The following is a 21,125-nucleotide window of genomic DNA, read 5'->3' as shown; positions in this document are numbered from 1 at the left end:
GGCATTTTAATCCAAAGTTAACATTTTACTGTAATGTTTCCTCCACAATTCAAGGAAAATACAACCTTAAGTGGAACATCCTATTTATGAGAGGGGATTTAGAAATAAATCAAAAGCGATATTTACTTAAGAAGTAAGAGTCAGAGATCACTTCTAATTGTATCAACAAAATGCCCTGAATGCAGTATCTATATAACTTTTCAACTTAAAGTATTTGTTGTAAGCATCCCCCTTTATTAGCATGGCTTCTTTCTCCATGAAGTCATAAGAGGAGGGAAACACAAAGGCTAAAAGGAAACCCAGAAACAAAAACAAAAAAACTTGGAATTTTCTACCTTGTACATATTACTAAAACATAATTTATAATCCAAAACTATAAATTATGTTCAGTTATTTACATATTACATTGTAATTGATTGTGAAATGTCAAAGCTTGCTTTAAATTATTTAAATACATGTAAATATGCAGAAGGAAAATAGCATCTGTACTTGGCTTAATCAGGTTAGAACTTTGGTCTGGGAGGAAAAGGGTGGCAGTCCCAGATTGTTGCCAGCAGGGAATACAGAGGAGTGGGAGGAGACCAGATAGTTTTCCTTTCTTGTCTTCTCTGCAAAGACAGGCTTTCTGTGTTAAAGCCACTGCTGATATAGAGGTTGCTACTTTAAGCTTATTTTAATAAAAGTGCTATAATCCCAGGAGGGGATTACCTTGCCTGGGGCGGGGTTGGGGGGGAGCGATGGTTCTTGATGCCTTCTCAAAATGATAGATTAAAATGATGGAAATTTTTTTAAAAGGAATATGATATTTCAAATATATTTTCATTCTGTCTAAATAATACATAGAGATGAAAACATTTTGTTACATGATTAAAACAGTTTTACCACTTGAGTTAGCACCCATTTTCATTTTTTCATTATAATAGAGCCCCAGTTTTATTCCCTATGCGATGGCAAACACTCCGCAAGAAGTGCAGCCTTGAGAAAACTGGCCCCCAGGTTTTGTGGTTGACTTCTAATGGTATCAAGGAAGTGGTTAGATCAAAGTAATAAAATTAAAGCTCTTTTTAAAGAGGCTGGCTTTAATAAAGTGGACAGTGAAAATGTTAAAGATCTGTTAGCATTCATAGCGAATTCCTGACTACCAAAGAACTCACTCCCGTGTTCATTTGTTAATGCTCATCCTTGATGCTCATTTGTTTGAAGAAGCAGAATCTTGAAACTCAATGCAAAATCATTAAAAGAATATACAGAACATGCATATGAAATCATGGCTATTTTAGGTAAGCTTGGTCACGATATGAGTAGAAGTGTTAAATTTTTAAATGCAGCTCCACTGAAAGGAATCAGGGCTCTGGGAAAGTGACTGATTCAAGGTCTGGGGAGGAGATGTTCAAGTTGAGCTTAGAACATTTTTGTGATACCAAGTAACAAGTTATCAAAGACTATTAAGGTCATGTCAGTAGGACCCTAGAGCCAATCTAAGTAAGTTCCCACTGACCAAAGATGGGGTAGTTTGAGCATCAGTAAAGATTAAAAACTGCAGTGGAGTCTAATACTTCAACTGTGTTAAAAGTTGTCAGTTTTGTGGTGGTTTCAAAGATTAAAAATTTCTTGGTCACCTTTGGAGGATGCCAGGGAACCGCCTTTTGATCTTGAAAACTCATTTTTGTATTATTGATAGGTCACATGCAAAAGATATGACAGACACCATTTTGAGTGTTTTCATCCTGTTAGTTTGTCTGTGGCTTCAGACAGTGGTTCAGAGCTACCTGCTTCCCAAATCTGAGTGCCAAAAAGAGAATAGATTTGCACGTGAACAAACCCCAGGCATTTGCAGGTCTGCTTGCTCGTCATCAGCACGCTGTTGTTGACCTCCACGCTCATCAGGTGGCAGCAGTGACTCTCGCTCTTCCTCCTGTCACGACCCAACTTACCTCTTAACTCACCTCCTACCATCTATCTTATTAGCCCAGTACCCTCATGGTTGTACCCTAGATTCAGCATCATCAGTAATGGCTCCATTCTGAATCTAGATCCCTGCATGTCACTCTGCAACATCCTAACTTTCCAGTTCTTTTTGGATCTCATCGAATCATCACGTCCATGGACATTTTCACTCTCAGCCAAGTCCTTCCTCTCCTCATCCAGTTTAGATTTCATGGTCTTTTGTGGCATGACTTACTTACAAATGACCTTAACTACCTTTGCACCCACCTCATAGGGGAATTATAAGGATTAAATGAGCTAATTAAATACCTATGAAGTGCTTAGGACAGTTGACCTGGTATTATTACATAGTGTCTGCACAGTACATGTCAACTATTGCTATGACCTAGCTCGTCTTTTCTTGTACTTGTCTCGTGAAGCTCCAGCTTACATGCCTGCTCTGTGCCTGCCCCCAGTCGGCTAGGAGTTTCTAGAAAAAAACATGCTAGTCATCTCATGGCCACAAATCTCCAGTGTGTAATTGGTTTTGCCCAGCAGTCTTGCCATTACTTCCCTAGTGTGTTTGCTTTCTACTCTCCAAAATGTGTGTTCAGATCTCTTCGCTTAATCCATCTACACTTGCAGACATTTTTGGTACAGATAACAGGAAACCGTATTTCAGGAGGCCTAAACAATAAGAAAATACAGTGTAATATCACAGGAAGTCACAGCATAGGGCAGTCTCCGGATTGGTAAGTTCAGCAGCTTAGTGACGTCTTTCTGCTGTGCCATCTTTAGTTTGATGATTCTGCCCTTGCTGGCTTCCATTATGGTCACAAGGTGGCTGTCATTGCTCCAGGTGTCACATGTAGACATGGAAGCATACTGGGAGAAGGCCTGTTTATTCCTGGGAGTCTTTATTTCAGTGAGGAAAGTCTTTCCTAGAAGACCCCTACAGACTTGACTTCACTGGAAGAAGGCTGGGGGAGTAGTGGTGGGGGCAGGTGTCCAGCAGAGCACCACCTTCTCCTGCATTTCTGCTACCTCACTCACTTCAGTGGGCACTTCTCAGCGTCTTGCTGACTCCTCCTCTGCTCCTTTCTATCTAAACAGTCTCCCTAGGTGACATCCAGGCCCCTGGCTTTGAATGCCATCTGTATGATAGTGATTATTAATGAACATTAGACTGCATATCCAGTCACATGCTCGACTGCTCCATTTATATATGTAAAAGACACCCCACACTTAACATGGCCAGAGTACACCCCTGCTGCCTCCTTTTTCCCAGTGTCAGTAAACGGCACTGCTTACTAATTACACTCTAACCAGAAATGTAGGCATTAGATTGATTTCCTTTTCTCCCTACATCCATTTTACTGGCAGTTTTGGACACTCACGGCAAATCCCTCCCCCTCTCCCTGCCTATGCTACCCTAGTTCAGTCCAAGCTGCTATCATACCTCACTCGGAGGACAGCAGTAGTCTCCAACTGGGCACCCCACTTTGATCTTGCCCCTACAGTCTGTTCTCTGCCAGCCTTACAAAGGATCTTTTAAAACACAAATCGAATTATGTCACTTTCCACTCAAAATGCTCCGGTGTCTTTACATAACACATAGAGTAAGATGTAAAACTACACTGCGTCTGTGTGATCTGAACCCTGCTTGTCCAACTTCACTTCTGCCACTTCCCTCACAGCCTTCTTGCCATAGCAACAGTGGCCTCCTTCTCTTCCTCAGTGCTGAGCTTGGCTTCCCCTTAGGGCCCTTGCATGGCTGATCTCATCATTGGGTATTCTGTCTGATCATGTCGCTGCCCTGTTAGCGTTCAGACGTGAGCCTCCCCAACCACCCAATCTAAATTAGTCATCTTATGATTGTCTCAGAACCTTTTTCCCGGCCTTAAATTCTCTTCGTAACACTCACCACAACCTCAGTTCTTTCTTGTCCATGTGCTTGTTTATTGCTCTTGTTCTTCCCTTTCTTTATGTAAGATGTAAGCTTTGTAAGATCTAGGACGGCCTATCTGGTTCACTACTGTTTGTTCAGCACCTGAGACAGCGTCTGGCACATACTGGGTCACTTGACCAATAAATTAAGAGATTGAACGAATGGATTTTACCTGGGAAAAGCAGAACAAATAAACTCCCATCCAGCTTCATCTAACTATTTTTGAAAGAGAGAGAAAAACAAAACTCCTGGTATGTCACTGTATCATTCATGATATTGGAAAGCACACAGTAGAAATTGACTTTGGCTACCCTACATGAAGAGGAAATTTACTGCAAGGTTCCCAGAATCAATAGCTGGCTAGAGAATAAGGCTTAGAGCCCAAACTAGACCTTAGGAGCCCTGGAAACACACAGTCTGCACCATTGCAAGAACACAATACAAGAATCACCAGGTTGGCACATCGCTGCCCCTGCATTGCCTGTAAGCATAGAAAGTCTCCATGTTACAAGATCACCCATTCAGGACTCCTAGTCCTGAGAAATAACATCCAGTGGACCAAACGTGACTCGGATGCCTGCCCTGCTGTTCCAGGGCAGAGAGAAGGAGGATCTTGGTCTCCACTGGAGGGATTCTTTACTGTCCCAGGTTGAATACAGCAGGGTGTATGTGGGGGAGTGTTCTCCAAAAGCAAGACCAGGATTTTAATGGGGGCAGTGGGTGTTGGGCAGCCGAAACATGACAGACATCGAAAGCATGTGGGTAGTTGTTCTGAAATTTCTCTTTGAGCCTGTTGGAGCCCTGCCACAAGTAGTGAACATCTACCTACCTCCTCCATCTTCGTGGCTCATAATGACCATAGCTTGTCCTCAAACCCAAATCTTCACTAGTGATTGATGTTCCCACACCACTGTTTTCAGAAGGTGCTCTCAGATGCCCCGTGGCTTTCTGTCATCCTCACAGTAGTCCATAGGTCCTTCCAGGCCCAGGGGACCTATGGGATCTGGGCCTGCTCCAGCCATTCTGGTCTCCCTGTGCTGCTCTGTGAGTCAGACATGGTCCCCACAAGACCTGTGCAGTATCCACTCCTTGGTTCCTTTTGTTCTTGGCTCTAGTGTCACCTCCTCCGAGCCCCTCCTTGGCCATCCTGTCTAAACTGTATACACCCCACACCCTGATACACTCTACTCTCCAACTAACAGTATGTATTTATTTGCTTATTGTGGGCTTCCCCACAGGAGTGTCAGCTCCTGGGAGCCGGGGTTTGTTTAGTTCACAGCTGTATCCATCTGCCCAGAACAGGAAGCTGCAATAACTACTTGAATGAGTGAATAAATGTGTCATTTTGGAAATGAGTTCCAAAAGAGGAATTCCAAAATGGTCCTGAATAACAAGTATACAGCGTTTGGGGGTGACTATTCTGAAATGGTGCATATTCACTTGGTTATGTAAATTCTGTTGCCTCATTAAAAATGAATCATCTCCTACCTCATGTTTTATAGCAGTGGGTCAGCAGAACCCACGGAATCAGAATCTCCTTGATGACAGAGCCAAAGCAAAAAGCCTTAGAAAACAACTGGCATTTTCTGAGCATTCCCACATTAGCAAGGGAAGGGTCAGTGTCCAAGATGCTTCCTCTTCATAGTAATGTGGCTTTGGCACGCTGTTTCTGCTTATTACTCCGATGGATCTTCATGAGGATTCATGGGCCACCACAGAACGCCTTTTTCTGGTAGATGATGAAGTGACTCAACAGTAGTTGTTTTTTGTGGAAGCAAAACATGCTCTGAATTTACTGCCCCTGGAAAGGGTTAAATTACTTGTATTTTAGCAGGAGCCTTGTGAGTTATTGTGAAAACTGACAGAAATACAGCTGATTCAGCTACCGTTCATACTTCTCGTATTTGGTAGTACTGTGGGGTACCTGCCAAGAGTGTCACGGGAGTGTATGACCTCCTGATACCATGGTCCCTTAGTGTTAACATTGCAACCCAGGAGAGCTGAGGCTTCCCAGATCCTGGAGAACTTCTTGGGGACACAGGCAGGAAGTGGCTTGAGAGGCTTTTACCAGGTGGTTGGCTCTTTGTCTCCTTGTACTGTGCTCTTCAAAATTAGTGTAGCACTTTTATTCCTATTACAGTGTCATATTACTGTTGCAGAACAGTTTTGAAATACAACCAGGCAAAATGAATAAAAAATGATCATTATCTATCAGCTGATCCCACAGAGACAACTTTCTAGATACATTGATATATGTATATGCCTACTTATATTATGTACCTACTTATATATACCATACCTTTTATCAAGCAGCTTACAAACTTATTTCATAAGTTGCTCTTTACTGTCTTACCACATAGTAGATAAGAATCAGGCAGAGGTAGGTTTGGATCCTATTTCTACAACCTAACTTTGTGACTTTGGGCAAGTTACTAAAACTCTGTGAGTCTCAGAGCAGGGCCCAACTAGGAGTCAGGGCTCCATGCTGGAAGCTCTTGGGATGGACACTAGTGTAAGTTTGAATAGAGTCTCAGACCTGTGTGATTTTGAATACATTAGGGTGGCTGTCAGAGTGGAATGATTTTAATTCCACTGGGGACAACCCTATTTTTAGTTCTACTGTTTAATTTCTCCAATCATCAAGACTGTATCTAGAGATGGCACTTTAGTGATCCTGAACTCAAATCCCTATTGGAACTAAGCAGGTTGTGTGATCTATAGAAGCAGGCCTGGTGTAAGAAAATCAACCAACAGAAATACAGCACACTGTCTTCACTTCTACCTAACTCTAAGCTAATATTGGAATTTAGTATTCAGAATTAATAATAGATGAATTGAAATAAATTCTCTCTAGTACTTCTTTTTGTATTTGGAACTTAAAATATCTGATGCCTTTTCTTCCACACCAGGTCTCAGTGGCACATCTTGTCTCTCGAGTTGCAGGATGCAATGCTATAGTGAACCTTGCTTCCCTAATGAGCTAATTGCTCTATTTCATAATAGAAAATAGCTGTTCATAAGCAGAAGTACTTCCAAACTGGACTAGAATGTTGGCATAAAAATAATTTCTGTTTGGAGTAACTATTCCTGAGATGGTTGTAGAAGTCTGAGATTCCACATCAATCATATTCAGTTTTTTGTGTCGTATTGCACTGCAGTTCAGTAACTTCCATTTGTACGGCTCGTTGCTCACACTATCAGTATTAATTGACAAAGGCAAACTGAACAGGTCACATCATTTTTATAAAGGTTGAAATTATATACCTGGAGCCAGTGAAGGGTCAGTTACCTTTAATTCCATAAAGTAAAAATATAGTTCAAACTATCAGTCTTTGATTTCTGCAAACTGAATGCAGCATATGAAAGTGGGCCAGATAATTTCTTACCAAACAGGTTTCCTAAAGATAAAGTTTTGGTAAGAATGAGCAAATTAAATCACATATTTGTGTAACTGTTTAAGAATGTCCCTTTTGACAAGTAGGGTTAGGGAAACTGGATTTCTGCCCGCAAAAGAGTGAAGTTGGACCCTTACCTTATACTATATACAAAAATTACCTCGAAATGGATCAAATACCTTAATGTAAGAGTTGAAAGTACAAAACTTAGAAGAAAACAGTGGAAAAACTTATGACGTTGGATTTGGCAATTATTTCTTGGCCGTGACACCAAAAGCAAAGGCAACAAAAGAAAAAATAGATAAATTGGATTTCATCAAAATTAAAAACTTGCATGCCTCAAAGGATACTGTCAACAGTGAAAAAGCAACCCATGAATTGGGAGAAAATATTTGCAAGTCATGTATCTGATAAGGAATTGATATCCAGAATATATAAAGAACTCCTTCAACTCAACCACAGCAGAACAACCCAATTAAAAAGAAGATATACAAATGGCCAATAAGCACATGAAAAGATGCTCAGTATCACTAGTTGTTAGGGAAATGCAAATCAAAAACCACAATGAGATTCCACTTCACACCCATTAGGATGGCTACCATCAATAAACAAACACAAAGTAACAAGTGTTGGTAAGAATGTGGAGAAGTTAGAACACTTGTGCCCTATTGGTGGGAGTATAAAATGGTGAAGCTGCTATGGAAAACAGTGTGGCTGTTTCTCAAAAAAATTAAACATGCATTTACTGTATGTTCCAGCAATTCCACTTCTGGGTATCTACTCAAAAGAATTGAAAGCAGGGTCTTGAAGAGATGTTTGTGTACACGTATTCATAGCAGTATTATTCCTTATAGCCAAAGATGGAAGCAGCCCAAGTGTTCCTCAGTAGATGAAAGAATAAACAAAACATATTCATGTAATGGAGTACTGTTCAGCCTTACAAAGGAATGGAGTTCTGACACATACCTTCTGCCCATCATACAGAAGGACAGATACTGTATGATTGCACTTACATGAGGTTCCTAGAGTAGATAGCTTGTGATGTCAACCAAAAAAGCCAAATCTTGGATGCAGTGTTAGTTGATGAGCCAAGTTGAGGATTTTTTCTTGGATCCTGTGATGCAGTGTTTTCAACAGAACAGAAAGGTCTCTTCAGCACCAAGCCTCTCACACTCACATCATGCCCTGCAGCAGACAGTTAGGTTTGCATCCATTTCATCCATCAAAGCTTAGAGTTCAGTGCCATTCAGCTCTGTTTCATGGTGTTAGTTTCATGACTGTTCCTTTGTTAAATATTTATAAAATCTTTATTCCTGGAGAATTATTCCATAAACAAAATAATATGATGAATCGGCTTAAGTGGACTTGCAAAATATTGAGTTTCCTTTGAATAAAAAGTGCAGCACTAACAATGACTGTTGAGGGTCACATTTGTTGATTTCGACCAATCTACATTAAACTTTTCACAGAACACAACAGAGAATCATTTCCTAACATGTGCTTATCATGAATACTATATCCGTAAGTACTTTAGTCTCATGAAAATCCTCATCAGCTCCATGAGTAAATATAGCTATCTGGGTTGTATTATTTATATCTCTGTTCTAATCAGCTGCCATTGGAAACACTGTAAATAACTTGTCTGTCCCATATAGCTTGTTCCGTAAGTTTTCAGACCTATCTTTACTACACTGAGCAACATCATTGTTTACAGTTAGATTTAAATTTGTCAGTGCTTCATTTTTTCACACGTGTTTGTTGCCACATTGTGTAAAATACCTTTAAACTTACCATCTATAACTGCTTGGGCTGTGTGAGCAGTAAGTAACTGCAATTTACAGAAGCAGTACTCATTTAATGTTCAAAAACAATCCCTACTGAAAATGTCAATCCTTTTGAGGTTTATTTTTGTTTTTTTTTTCCTAATCACCTATATTTTCAAAACATGGTCATCGTTCTCAACATGGTTGCTTAATAATAGCATCATAAGCTATGTTCTTCCAATGCTGGCGTGCTTTGTTTGTTGAACATGTAGGAATGTACTTAATTATTGAAGGGAAATATGCTTTCTTGAAACTTGTCTCCCCCCCACTTTTGGTTGAGATGTGAATAAGAGTATATTTTGCCTGCCTTTTAATGTTGCTTAAAGAAAATCAAAACTTCTCAGTCTGTAGTACTGGAGTAGCAGGAAGTGGTGGAGGCTGTGGCAGACTCGAGTGCACTGCATCTAAAAGGTGCAGCTGCAGTTAACTTCCAGGTACAAGTTAGCTTTTATATGAAATTACCCATCCAGTTTATAAATGTTGGTAACTAGTGCAGAAAAAAAAAAAGTTTAAACTTTATGGGCCAGAGAAACACAGTGAGCTTGTTCCGATGTTTGGCCATCAGTTTGCTTTTTGTCTTCTGAACCTTCGCAGTCAGCTTTTCCTTGGCCTCCTGGGCAGTCCAGCCGCCACTTTAAGGATAAGAGTTATAAGATAAGATTTAGGATTTGCAGCTATTTTCATATTCTTATTGGTAGAAATTGAAGCTCCGAGTCAGAATATTACCTGCTTTTTGTCCAGCTTTCTATTTAATGAGATCCCCGTCTCTTCACTCAAAGATATTGGGGTGAGCAGATAGATGGATCTAATGGATTAATGCATCAGGGGATGATTAGTACTTGCACGGAAAAATAAAACCCCGGGACAAAGCCTATTTTCATGAGTAATTATCTGTTTTTATTTTCGTTAAATTAAAATTAGTTTATGGTTCATTTACTGTAAATTGTAAATGAGTCTTCAAAAGCACATGAGTTGAATTGCTCAGAATTTGATGTTTTATCTAAACTGAAAGCGAAATACCAAGCTTGATGGACCTGTCATTCCTCTGGTGAACCTTCTGAGGGAGAGAAAACTCCTTCCCCAGCCAGCCCCTGACCCCCTCAACTGCGGTGCACTCTGTGGTTCCTGACTTGGTAATGATTGTGGACTGGATTCAGGAACACACCAGCCATGGTGCAAGTAATGGTCAGTGTCAGGATCACTTAATAATGATATAAGGTTCTTAAGTACTTTTGGGAGATTAATAATTTTATAAACTAATTAAGAAATTAGGTTCTGTCTTGAAGTAGTTTTCCAGTTACTAATTTTGACATATAAACTTCTGGCCCTGGTTTGTTTTTATAAAAGAAGAAATGAAACATTGAAGTGTTAAAAGGAAAGGGTGACAAATCATTGCCTGCATTTTCTGTCTCATCCCCTGTGCAGGGGGCACGCAGCGACTGCCACGTGCCATTGGGATGTCCCTGGCCAAAGAGCTCATCTTCTCTGCACGTGTGCTCGATGGCCAAGCAGCCAAAGCAGTGGGCTTGATCAGCCATGTTCTGGAACAGAACCAGGAGGGTGATGCTGCCTATAGAAAGGCCTTGGACCTAGCAAGAGAGTTTTTACCTCAGGTACTTTAATTGCATTTCCTTCTTTTACTCTTTTTAGATAACTTTATAACAAATTGACTAGATTAATGTTAAGAGCCTTCAGAATTAAAATTAAGATTTGAAGATAATCTGAGGCCCCTGTTGTAGCCATACGTTGATAATATATCACATACGTGTTTATCACGTGGGACAGAACTTGCCAGCAACTTAAGTTAGCCCTTCTGACCTGAACTGTACACATGAAGAGAAACAGTGACGGATGGGCTGTCACACTGGATCGCCCCCAAACTGAAACACAAGTAAGGAGCCCAGAGTCGATTATGCCAAGTGAGCTTTCATTGAGATCCCATAACCTGAGATAACCTGCTTGAACAGCACCAGTTGTGTGTCTTATTGTGTTTGTTTTTATGGTGATGTAGGCATTGTTTTAACTCCTTTGTGCACAATATGCTTCCTCACAATTACACTTCAAATCTGGGACTCACTGCACATTTACTCACAGATCATAATCCTCATGAGTAATATTAACAACAGCGCATCTAGGGACCTGTATTAGGGGTTTCTTGGTTCTCTCACTCTTCTAGGAGTATTTTTCAAATATTCCTTTCTTCTGAAATCATGGATTAAAGGATTTTTGTTATGTAAACAATTAGTGACTTGTCTTTATTCCTAATGGCGTGTAAAGTTTTATAACTTCTGGAGTCAAAATTACTTCCTCTCTAACTCAAACAGTATTTGTAACTTCTCAGTATTTGTAACCAAAGGCCATGGGTCCTTTTGGGAAATCTCATGAAATCTGTCTCTAGAAAAATGCATGCACCCTCCACATTTGTCTGGAGTTTCGCATCCAGTTTCGGGAGGCATCCTTGGAGTTCTTTGTTGTAAGACAAGGCCCAGGTCTGCTGTGATGTACCTGTCCCCTGAGAGCTGTCAGACGGGTCCTCTCGTTTGAGTTGGTTTCTAAAACCACACTGCCTGCTGTTGATGCTACCTCAGTCCTTCTCAGTTAAGTTATGAGCTATAAGCTCTTTCAGGGCAGGGACCTTATATAGTTTATTCCCCATATGAGGTAACACAGAGTCTTATACTCTGAATTGATGGAGAGAGAGCAAGTAGAAAAGATTTTTACTAGTTTTTTTAAAAAAAAAAAAAACAGCTCCCGAGTTCTGAGATTCACAGCCTCTCCTGATCCTTGGATGGGAGCGTTCAGCTCCCTATTCCAGAGCTCTGCCCAGGTGGCTCATTAGCCCCTTGGCACCTCTGTGGTTCAGGTTCCTTATCTCACTCCTGGGAACTGGCTCTTTCTCCTGTGACTGCAGTGCTGTTAATGCCATCACTGCCCACAGCTCACCCCGCCCGAGAGCCCCCTTCTCCCCACCTCCAACCTGACATCTGGCTGCACCCTACCACGTGGTGAACCAGGCAGAACTCATCGTTTCTTTCATCTGAAGGACATGCCTCTGAGAACATTAATTGCTGAAATTAATTTTTCCCCAGGTGAAGGGAGATGTCAAATGACTTTGGAAAATGTGTAACTGTGAAACTGTATACAAAAGTTACAAAACAGAATTTGAGGTGGAATAATCTTCATTTTTGCAGACCTTGTTACTAAATGATTAGTCTTCTAAATAATTAGAAAGCGTCTATAAAATTAGTATTTCTAGGTGATTTCTGTATTATATGTTACTTCCATTTTTCTATCTTAGGAAAAAAGTTTGTATATAAAGAAGAGGCACTGGTTTTTTATTTTAAAAGAGAAACTAATTAAGCGTTATATCTAATAGCATTTTCATTTTCCTGTTTCTCCAGTTTTATAAACCTTGCTGCCCAAAGTGTGGTCTGTGGACTAGCAGTCCAGGCGTCCGCTGGGAACATGTTAGACTTGCAGAATCCCCGGCCCATGCCAGACCGCTGAATCTGCATCTCCATTTTAACCAGGGGCTTGGGGAGTTGTGTGCATATGGAAGTTTGACTAGCACTTGTCTGGGTCAACTGGTAATAAAAGTGAATGGATAAGTTTCTTGTTGAGAGGAGCACTCTGTTAAAAAAAAAAAAAAATGAATTGATGATCTTGAAAGAAATAAAAAAAACTAGTATGTGTAACATACATACAAATCACATCTGGAAAGATTCTAACTAAGAATCCGAGGCCTAAGCCTCGGAAAATTGCAGTCTCTGAAAAAGATTTTTCATCATGTGATTTAGGAAGAGAATTTAGATAGGTTAAAGTAGATAACCGAAAAATGGCATTTTTCATGCCATCATACATTTATCCATTCACTTATTGGAGTCCTTTGTTGTGCCTGTTATTTAGAGCCTCTTGCATTTTAATTCAAAAGATGCTTTAAAACATGCCATTGGGGCTCCCCTGGTGGCGCAGTGGTTGAGAGTCCGCCTGCCGATGCAGGGGACGCGGGTTCGTGCCCCGGTCCGGGAAGATCCCACATGCCGCGGAGCGGCTGGGCCCGTGAGCCATGGCCACTGAGCCTGCGCGGCCGGAGCCTGTGCTCCGCAACGGGAGAGGCCACAACAGTGAGAGGCCCGCGTACCACAAAAAAACAAAAAAAAACATGCCATTGAATTCTAATTCATCACCCAATAAACAATTTTCAGGGATTTAAAATGTGATCAAATAATCAAATTCCATCTGGAGGATTATGGTTTCTAAGACAAAGTTATGTGTCCCTTCTCGCAGAGGACTCCCAATTCTTTCCTCTGTGACCCTCACAGATCCTGAAGGACTTATTTGGACTTGAAGCTTCTGTGTGATGTGGGAGCACTGCCTGGAGGACGCATCTTTACTAACACATCATCATCGTGGTTAGTTATTGATGCTCAGGGAAGAAAGATACAGCTCCACTGCCTGAAACAGATGATATCTGAATCCCATGTTAATCAATAGTGTCAGCCTCATCTCAAGCCCAGGGTTCTGTCGAACCACTCATGGGTGTGTTATTGTGCCAAACACTTTATCTCCTTTTCTTTTTCCTACTTAACTTGTAGGGAAATTTGCTGAACAATTAAAAGCCCTCTACTGGACACATACCACCTGCTGACCTCCAAGCATATAGTTTGCTGTGCTACAGCATGCTGTGAAATCTGTGTAACGTGCTGGTGCAATAGATTATTACAATTGCTGTTTAATTAAGGCCTTGCAAGGCTCCTAAAATAAATTTTCCGTCAACTATCTTACAGCCGTTGTTGCCTCTATGCCATGGATCCAGCAAAGGGAATTTCTGAATTTGACTGAGATGTACAACATGATTTGCATAAATAATTAAAATATGTTTCTTTAATTTGAATTTTAGGGACCTGTTGCAATGAGAGTGGCAAAATTAGCAATTAATCAAGGGATGGAGGTGAGTGCCTTAAGTTTGAGTTTCTTGTTGGAATAGGTAGTGGAGATTTAACTTAAATGCACCATTATTTTTTAATATTCTAAAATATAGCTGTTTCACTGCTATGATTACTGAAAGCTACTGAGGTTCTTTTTAGCTACATCAGTGATTGCATTCTGCTTATATCTGTTGTTGCTTCAGTATCATAATCACAGAATTCAGTAATTTCACTGATGCGCTGCAGCATATGACATGCTTATTATTTATGCCATTGAGTTAATAGATTTATTGGCTAGTAGTTCATAGAAAACCAAAGGAAAAGGGCATTCTGTGTATTCTCAGCACCAGTATCATATTATAAAAAAATGTTCTAAGGAGAACTTCCTGGCTCAAAGCTCCTCCTAAAGATGGAGACCATCTTTAACTTCTTGATGTGCTTTCTGCAGTGAGACACACATAAACCCTGCAGGGGGCCCTGGGGTTACTCTGGAGAGATAGCTCCAAAGGAGTGGAGGCCCCAGGACAGGGGAGAAGTAAGCAGGTACCCATTTACATGCAGGTACCCATTTACATTGGGCTTTTCATTGCAGCAGTTGTATTTTGGATAAATTAACTACAGGAATTTTGAAGAAAGATATTTCTTCCTTGCAGACCCAGAGCCACTATATTTTCCTGGCCTTCACAGCAGTAAAAAGAGGTTAAATATGTTAGTAATAAATACATTTTTAAAAATTTACAAAGTATTTGGTTTTTAAAAATTCTTACATAGTAATAACAATGCTGGGACTTCCCTGGTGGTGCAGAGGTTAAGAATCCGCCTGCCAATGCAGGGAACACGGGTTCGAGCCCTGGTCCGGGAAGATCCCACATGCCGTGGAGCAACTAAGCCTGTGCACCACAACTACTGAGCCTGCGCTCTAGAGCCCGTGAGCCACGACAACTAAGCCTGCGTGCCACAACTACTGAAGCCCACGCGCCTAGAGCCCATGCTCCGCAGCAAGAGAAGCCATCGGCAATGAGAAGCCCGCGCACCACAACGAAGAGTAACCCCCGCTTGCCGCAGCTAGAGAAGGCCCACGCGCAGCAACGAAGACTCAACACAGCCAAAAATAAAATAAATAAAATGAATTAATTAAAAAAACTTCTCTAAAAAGAGAAAATAGTAACAATGCTAATAGCAAAAACCTTATATGACCCTAACTATGTGCCAACCCAATGTATAGCTTATGTAGTTTATAAAGACTTCACCTAGATTAACTCATGTGTTCCTCACAGTAACCCCATTTGATACATACTGTAATTAACTCCCTGTTCAGATACACTTCTCCGAGGCAAGAGAGGTTAAATAACCTGGGTAACCAAGGTTACACAGCTCCCATATGGTAGAGTCAGAATTTGAACCCAGACAACCTGGTTCCAGAGTTTCTTGTGCTGGTCATACTTCTGATTTGCTGTATTACATCAAAGAATTCTGTTCTTTTGGAATAAAGTTATTAAATTTGAATTTATATTTATGAGTATACCATATTTTTAAAAGTAATTCTTGCTGAAATGAATTATATTTTTTCCTCAGGTCGATTTAGTAACAGGATTAGCCATAGAAGAAGCTTGTTATGCTCAGGTATGTAATACAACCACAAATTCAATGCAGATACCCCTTACCTTCTGTATAAGTCAACTAAATTATATATCACTGAACCATGATATATATACACTATTAAAAAATCATACAGATGGGTTGAAATTATTTATTTCTGCTGTTTGACTGTTACCAGCTCTTATGACTGATTCTGTTCCACATACTAATGACTCCTGTCTATGTAATTTAGAAAATGCTTAGAATAGTTAAGTTAGTACCATTTGTGCTATAGCTGTCTCTCTGGCTCATGTTGTGTTTTCTGGGTGTGGTCTTGAACCCTCACTCCAGGGTAGAGAAGTGTGAAGACGGCAGCTGTGAGCACGTGCCTCCAGGAAACATCAGTATTTGAGACTCATTGGCTTTTCCTGATGTTCTGAGCCTTTCCTCCTACCCACTGAAAGTTCACTAGTTTGATTACATATACGTAGTTTTCTTTTTTCTTCACAAATTAATAGGAACAAATCTTCCTTCCTCCCTTCCTTTCTTCCATCCTTTTTTTTTTTTTTTTTTTTTAAGCTGTACACGGGCCCCTCACTGTTGTGGCCTCTCCCGTTGTGGAGCACAGGCTTCGGACGCGCAGGCTCAGCGGCCATGGCTCACGGGCCCAGCCGCTCCGCGGCATGTGGGATCTTCCCGGACCAGGGCAGGAACCCGTGTCCCCTGCATCGGCAGGCGGACTCTCAACCACTGCGCCACCAGGGAAGCCGCTTCCATCCTTTTTAGAATGAAAGATACTTTAGGTGCTTGTTTTAAGGCATCTAAAGTAGCAAAAGAGTTTTGTTCTACCTTTTCTGAGAATTGGAAACTGTCAGCTCCCATTTAAGCATGGCAGTATCATGAATTAGGAGCAACAGCTAGAGTGTTACTCTGCGCCTGGTCTGTATATATAAATTAACACCTGTCATTGATGAACACATACCATGAATGAACTAAATTAAAAACCTCTTACAAATGGACAACCTCAGAGTCTGAAGAAAATATTTAAAAGCATATTTGGCCACATCTTATCAAATGTAACAGGAATCATACAAAGTATTCCATCAGACCACAATGGAATTAAACTAGAAGTCAATCACAGAAAGATAGATGGAACCCCACCTATTAATGGTGAGATGTAATCTTTTTAATAAGGTTAAGCAGTATACTTCTAAATAACATTTGTCAAAGAGAAAGTCTCAAGAGGAATTAAAATATATTTTGAACTAAATCAAAATGAAAACACAACTTATCAAAATTTGTGGGAATATATGAAAAACAATGTTTAGAGAGAAATTTATAGCATTAAATATGTATATTAGAAAAGAAGAAGGATCTAAAATCAATAATAACTTTGCACTTTTCAAAAGTGGAAAAAGAAGATCAAATTAAATCCCAAATCAGAAGAATACAAATAATACTTTAGAGCAGAAATCAGTGAAATTGAAAAAGGGGAAACAATAGATAGAAAACAAAACCAAAAGTTGGTTCTTTGTAAAGATCTATAAAATTGACAGACTTCTAGTCAGGATGATCAATGAAAAAGGAAGATAAAAATTATATCAGAAATGCAAGAAAGATTATTACTGCTGATTCTATGGACATTGAAAGGATAAAGGAATACTGTGAACTATATATGCCCACAAATCTGATAACCTAGATGAAATGGACCAATTCCTTGAAAGACAAAATATACCAAAATTTATCCAAGGAGAAATATAATATGAATAGTCCTATGTTTGTTGTAGAGATTAAATCAATAATTAACAAACTTCCGAAATAGGAAGCACCGGGCGCAGATGGTTTCACTGGTGAATTCTGCCAACCATTTAAGGAAGAAATTACACCAATTATCTACAATCTTTTCCAGAAAATAGAAGCAGAAGGAATACTTCCTAACTCATTCCATGAGGGCGGTATTAGCCTGATAACAAAACTAAAGACATTACAAGAAAGGAAAACTACACACCATTATCTCTCATGAACATACATATAGAAATCCTCAACAAAATATTAGCAAGCTGCCTCCAACAATATATAAAAGGAATTATATGCCACAACCAAGTGAGATTTTTTCCCAGATATGCAAGGCTTGTTCAACACTCAAAAGTCAGTTAATATAATTCATCATATCAACAGGCTAAAGAGGGAACTCTGGTGAAAGAAATCACAATTTAAACAAATAGATATCCCAGGGGCTTCCCTGGTGGTGCAGTGGTTGAGAGTCCGCCTGCCAATGCCGGGGACACGGGTTCGTGCCCCAGTCCGGGAAGATCCCACATGCTGCGGAGCAGCTGGGCCCATGAGCCATGGCCGCTGAGCCTGCGCATCCGGAGCCTGTGCTCCACAACAGGAAAGGCCACAACAGTGAGAGGCCCACGTACCGCAAAAAAAAAAAAAAAAAAAAAGATATCCCATATTCATGAATAGTAAGACTCGATATTATTAAGATGTCACTTCTTCCCAACTTGATCATAGATTCAATGCAATCCCAATAAAAATTCCAGAAAGTTATTTTCTTAATATTGGCAAATCAGTTCTAAAGTTTATATGGAAAGTCCAAAGACCCAGATTGGCCAACACACTATTAAAGAACAAGGTTGGAGGAATGACACTACTTGACTGCAAGACTTACAGTAAAGCTACAATAATCAAAATAGTGTGGTACTAGCAAAAGAAAAGACACATAGATCAATGCAACAGAATAGGGAGCCCAGAAGTAGATTCATACAAATATAGTCAACTGATCTTTGACAAAAGAGGAAAGGCAATTCAATGAAGAAAAGATAGTCTTAAAAAGGAATAGTACTGAAGCATCTGGACATTCAACTACAAAAAAAAAAAAAAAAAAAAAAAATCTAGACACTGACCTTACACCCTTCACAAAAATTAACTCAAAATGGGCCATAGACCTACATGTAAAGTGAAAAACTATAAAACTTCTCGAAGATAATATAGTAGAAATTCTAGACCTTGAGTTTGGCCATGGCTTTTTAGATATAACACCAAAAGTGTAATTCATGAAAGAAAAAATTGATGTTTGACTTTATTAAGATTAACTTCTACTCTGCAAGAGACACTGTGAAGAGAATGAAAAGACAAGCCACAGACTGGGAAAAATATCTTTGCAAAACATATATCTGATAAAGGACATGTATCCAAGACATACAAAGAGTTTTTAAAACTCAACAGTAAGAAAATAACCCATTAAAAACTGGGTATAAGGTCTGAAGAGATACCTCACCAAATTAGATGTACAGATGGCAAATAAGCATAGGTAAATATGCTCCACATCATATGTCATTAAGAAATGCAAATAAAAACAAGATACCGCTGTTTGGCCATTTCTTACATAGTCTTACTACATGATCTAGCCATCATGTTGTTACATATTTATCCAAATGAGTTGAAAACGTGTGTCCACGCAAGATCCTACACACCGGTGTTCATAGCAGCTTTATTCCTAATGGCAAAACTTGGAAACAACCAAGATGTCCTTCAGTAGGTGAATGGATAAACTGTAGTACATGTATAAGTGGGGTGTTATTCAGCAATGAAAGGAAATGAGCTATCCTACCAGGAAGAGACAGGAAGGAACCTTAAATACATATTACTAAATGAAGGATTTCAGTCTTAAAAGCCTGCATACTATATGATTCCAACTATATGACATTCTGGAAAAGACAGTGGGGTGGGGGATAAGGTATGACTAGGCGGCACATTAGGGATGTTGAGGGTAATGAAACTATTCTTTGTGATAATGTAATGGTGGATACATGACATTATGCATTTGTCAAAACCCATGGAATATCCCTAATGTAAACTATGGACTAGTTAATAATATTGTGTTAATATTGGCTCATTAGTTGTAACAAATGTATCACATTAATGCAGGATGTTAATAATAGGGGAAGCAGTGGGGGGGCTTGAGGGAGTATATGGGAACTCTGAACTTTCTGCTCAGTTTTTTGGTAGACCTAAAATTGTCTAAAAAAAGTAAAGTCAATTTTATTCAAGTATATTTGAAATGGGAAAAAAAGCATCTTAGAGTTAGAATGATAAATTTGGTCACATAATTTAAATTGTTCAAATGATTTCAAAATTTTAGATTGTCTTCCAGGTAGTTTCCTTAGTTAAAGCTTATTAAACTTTTACAATTGTTTTTATTGTTTGGCATAGATAACAATGTTTTGCTTCTCTTAGACTATTCCAACAAAAGACAGACTTGAAGGTCTTCTTGCTTTTAAAGAGAAAAGGACCCCTCGTTATAAAGGAGAGTAGAAGAAAGAGAAATCTTCAAAATGCCAGTGTAATAAATATACTTCTGGAAGTATCTTTCAGATTCACGTATGCCTCAGCATCTGGAATCCCAGCGACCAAAGTGAAGAGCGAGTTATCCATATACTGAATTAAGTATCTGGAGTGGACCCCTGTGTGTACTTGTTCAAATGTATATCGTCATTTTCATTCAGATTTATAAAGCTAATAGTGTATACTGTCAAAAACGCCAATTCAAAATTAGGTATACATTTTTAAATACCTCCTGCATATGAAGCTTTCTGTTCTTAATTTTTCTTAATGTGAATAATTTATATATTGCACACGCTAGGAAAAAATATTGATTGTATGTCTCCTGTGCTACAGTATGAAAATAAAATCATTTCCATGTACCAAAAATGTGAAGTTATACCAAATAAAGTTTTTTCAAGGGATTGTACACATGCACCCACACACATACATCTCATACTGAAAAAGGAGCTGATAGAATTCTGAGTGAAAATTATCAAATATAAGTAAAATTAGTGAAAAGGAAACGTGGAAATTTTTCTCTTACCTCGTTCTTTTTGTATTGAGTAAATCATTGCATGTTGGATTTTAGAAGAAACCACCTTTCCATTGCTGATTCTGTCAGGTGACCTCTTTACGTAGTCAGTCTTAGAATACAGTATGGATGGTGGAGAATTAATCCAGTCAGAGACTGGGACCAAAGGCCTTGTGGAGGCCAGCTGGAGGCCTGGAACTGTTGTACCTGTAAGCCCTCCTAGCAAGTGGCCTGGCCCCGTGGCCTAACCCAGAAATAAAATGGTGCAGCTGGGCTTCCTTGGTGGTGCAGTGGTTGACAGTCCGCCTGCCGATGCAGGGGGCGGGGGTTCGTGCCCCAGTCCCGGAAGATCCCACACGCCGCGGAACGGCTGGGCCCGTGAGCCATGGCCGCTGAGCCTGCGCATCCGGAGCCTGTGCTCCGCAACGGGAGAGGCCACAACAGTGAGAGGCCCGCATACTGCAAAAAAAAAAAAAAAAAAAAAAAATGGTGCATCCAAGGTTGGCCCTTAGAAGTGGCTTCGTCCTGGATTAAGGGTGAAGTGAAGCCTGTTTTCTGCTTCCTTCTCCCAAGCTGTTTGCAGCTGATTTCAGTAAGGAAAGGAGGTGAACACATCACCCCTCTCTCCCCGTTCTAACAAACATCATGCCTTTCTACTCCTGGCCA

The 21,125-nt window shown here is 39.9% G+C and overlaps 1 protein-coding gene across 9 annotated transcripts in view; it reads left to right on the top strand.

The window, feature by feature from the left end:
- The window catches only part of AUH (AU RNA binding methylglutaconyl-CoA hydratase), a 162,113-nt gene extending 141,799 nt beyond the window's left edge, over window positions 1-20,314 (top strand). For 4 of the 9 annotated variants that reach the window (XM_067745039.1, XM_067745032.1, XM_067745042.1 and 1 more), the window contains 4 exons: window positions 10,518-10,705; window positions 13,993-14,043; window positions 15,596-15,643; window positions 19,841-20,314. In XM_067745039.1, the coding sequence (XP_067601140.1) occupies window positions 10,518-10,705; window positions 13,993-14,043; window positions 15,596-15,643; window positions 19,841-19,918 (365 nt within the window). In that variant the 3' untranslated portion in view covers window positions 19,919-20,314. Of the gene's footprint in view, window positions 1-10,517; window positions 10,706-13,414; window positions 13,494-13,992; window positions 14,044-14,673; window positions 14,757-14,852; window positions 15,574-15,595; window positions 15,644-19,840 lie in introns of those variants that run through there. The other 5 variants (XM_067745036.1, XM_067745034.1, XM_067745035.1 and 2 more) reach the window with 5 other exon arrangements.
- Window positions 20,315-21,125: the final 811 nt, after the last annotated feature.

The sequence above is a fragment of the Pseudorca crassidens genome, chromosome 7 (assembly GCF_039906515.1).
Source record: "Pseudorca crassidens isolate mPseCra1 chromosome 7, mPseCra1.hap1, whole genome shotgun sequence".
NCBI classification, from domain to species: domain Eukaryota; kingdom Metazoa; phylum Chordata; class Mammalia; order Artiodactyla; family Delphinidae; genus Pseudorca; species Pseudorca crassidens.
This window is presented reverse-complemented; position numbering and strand designations above follow the sequence as displayed.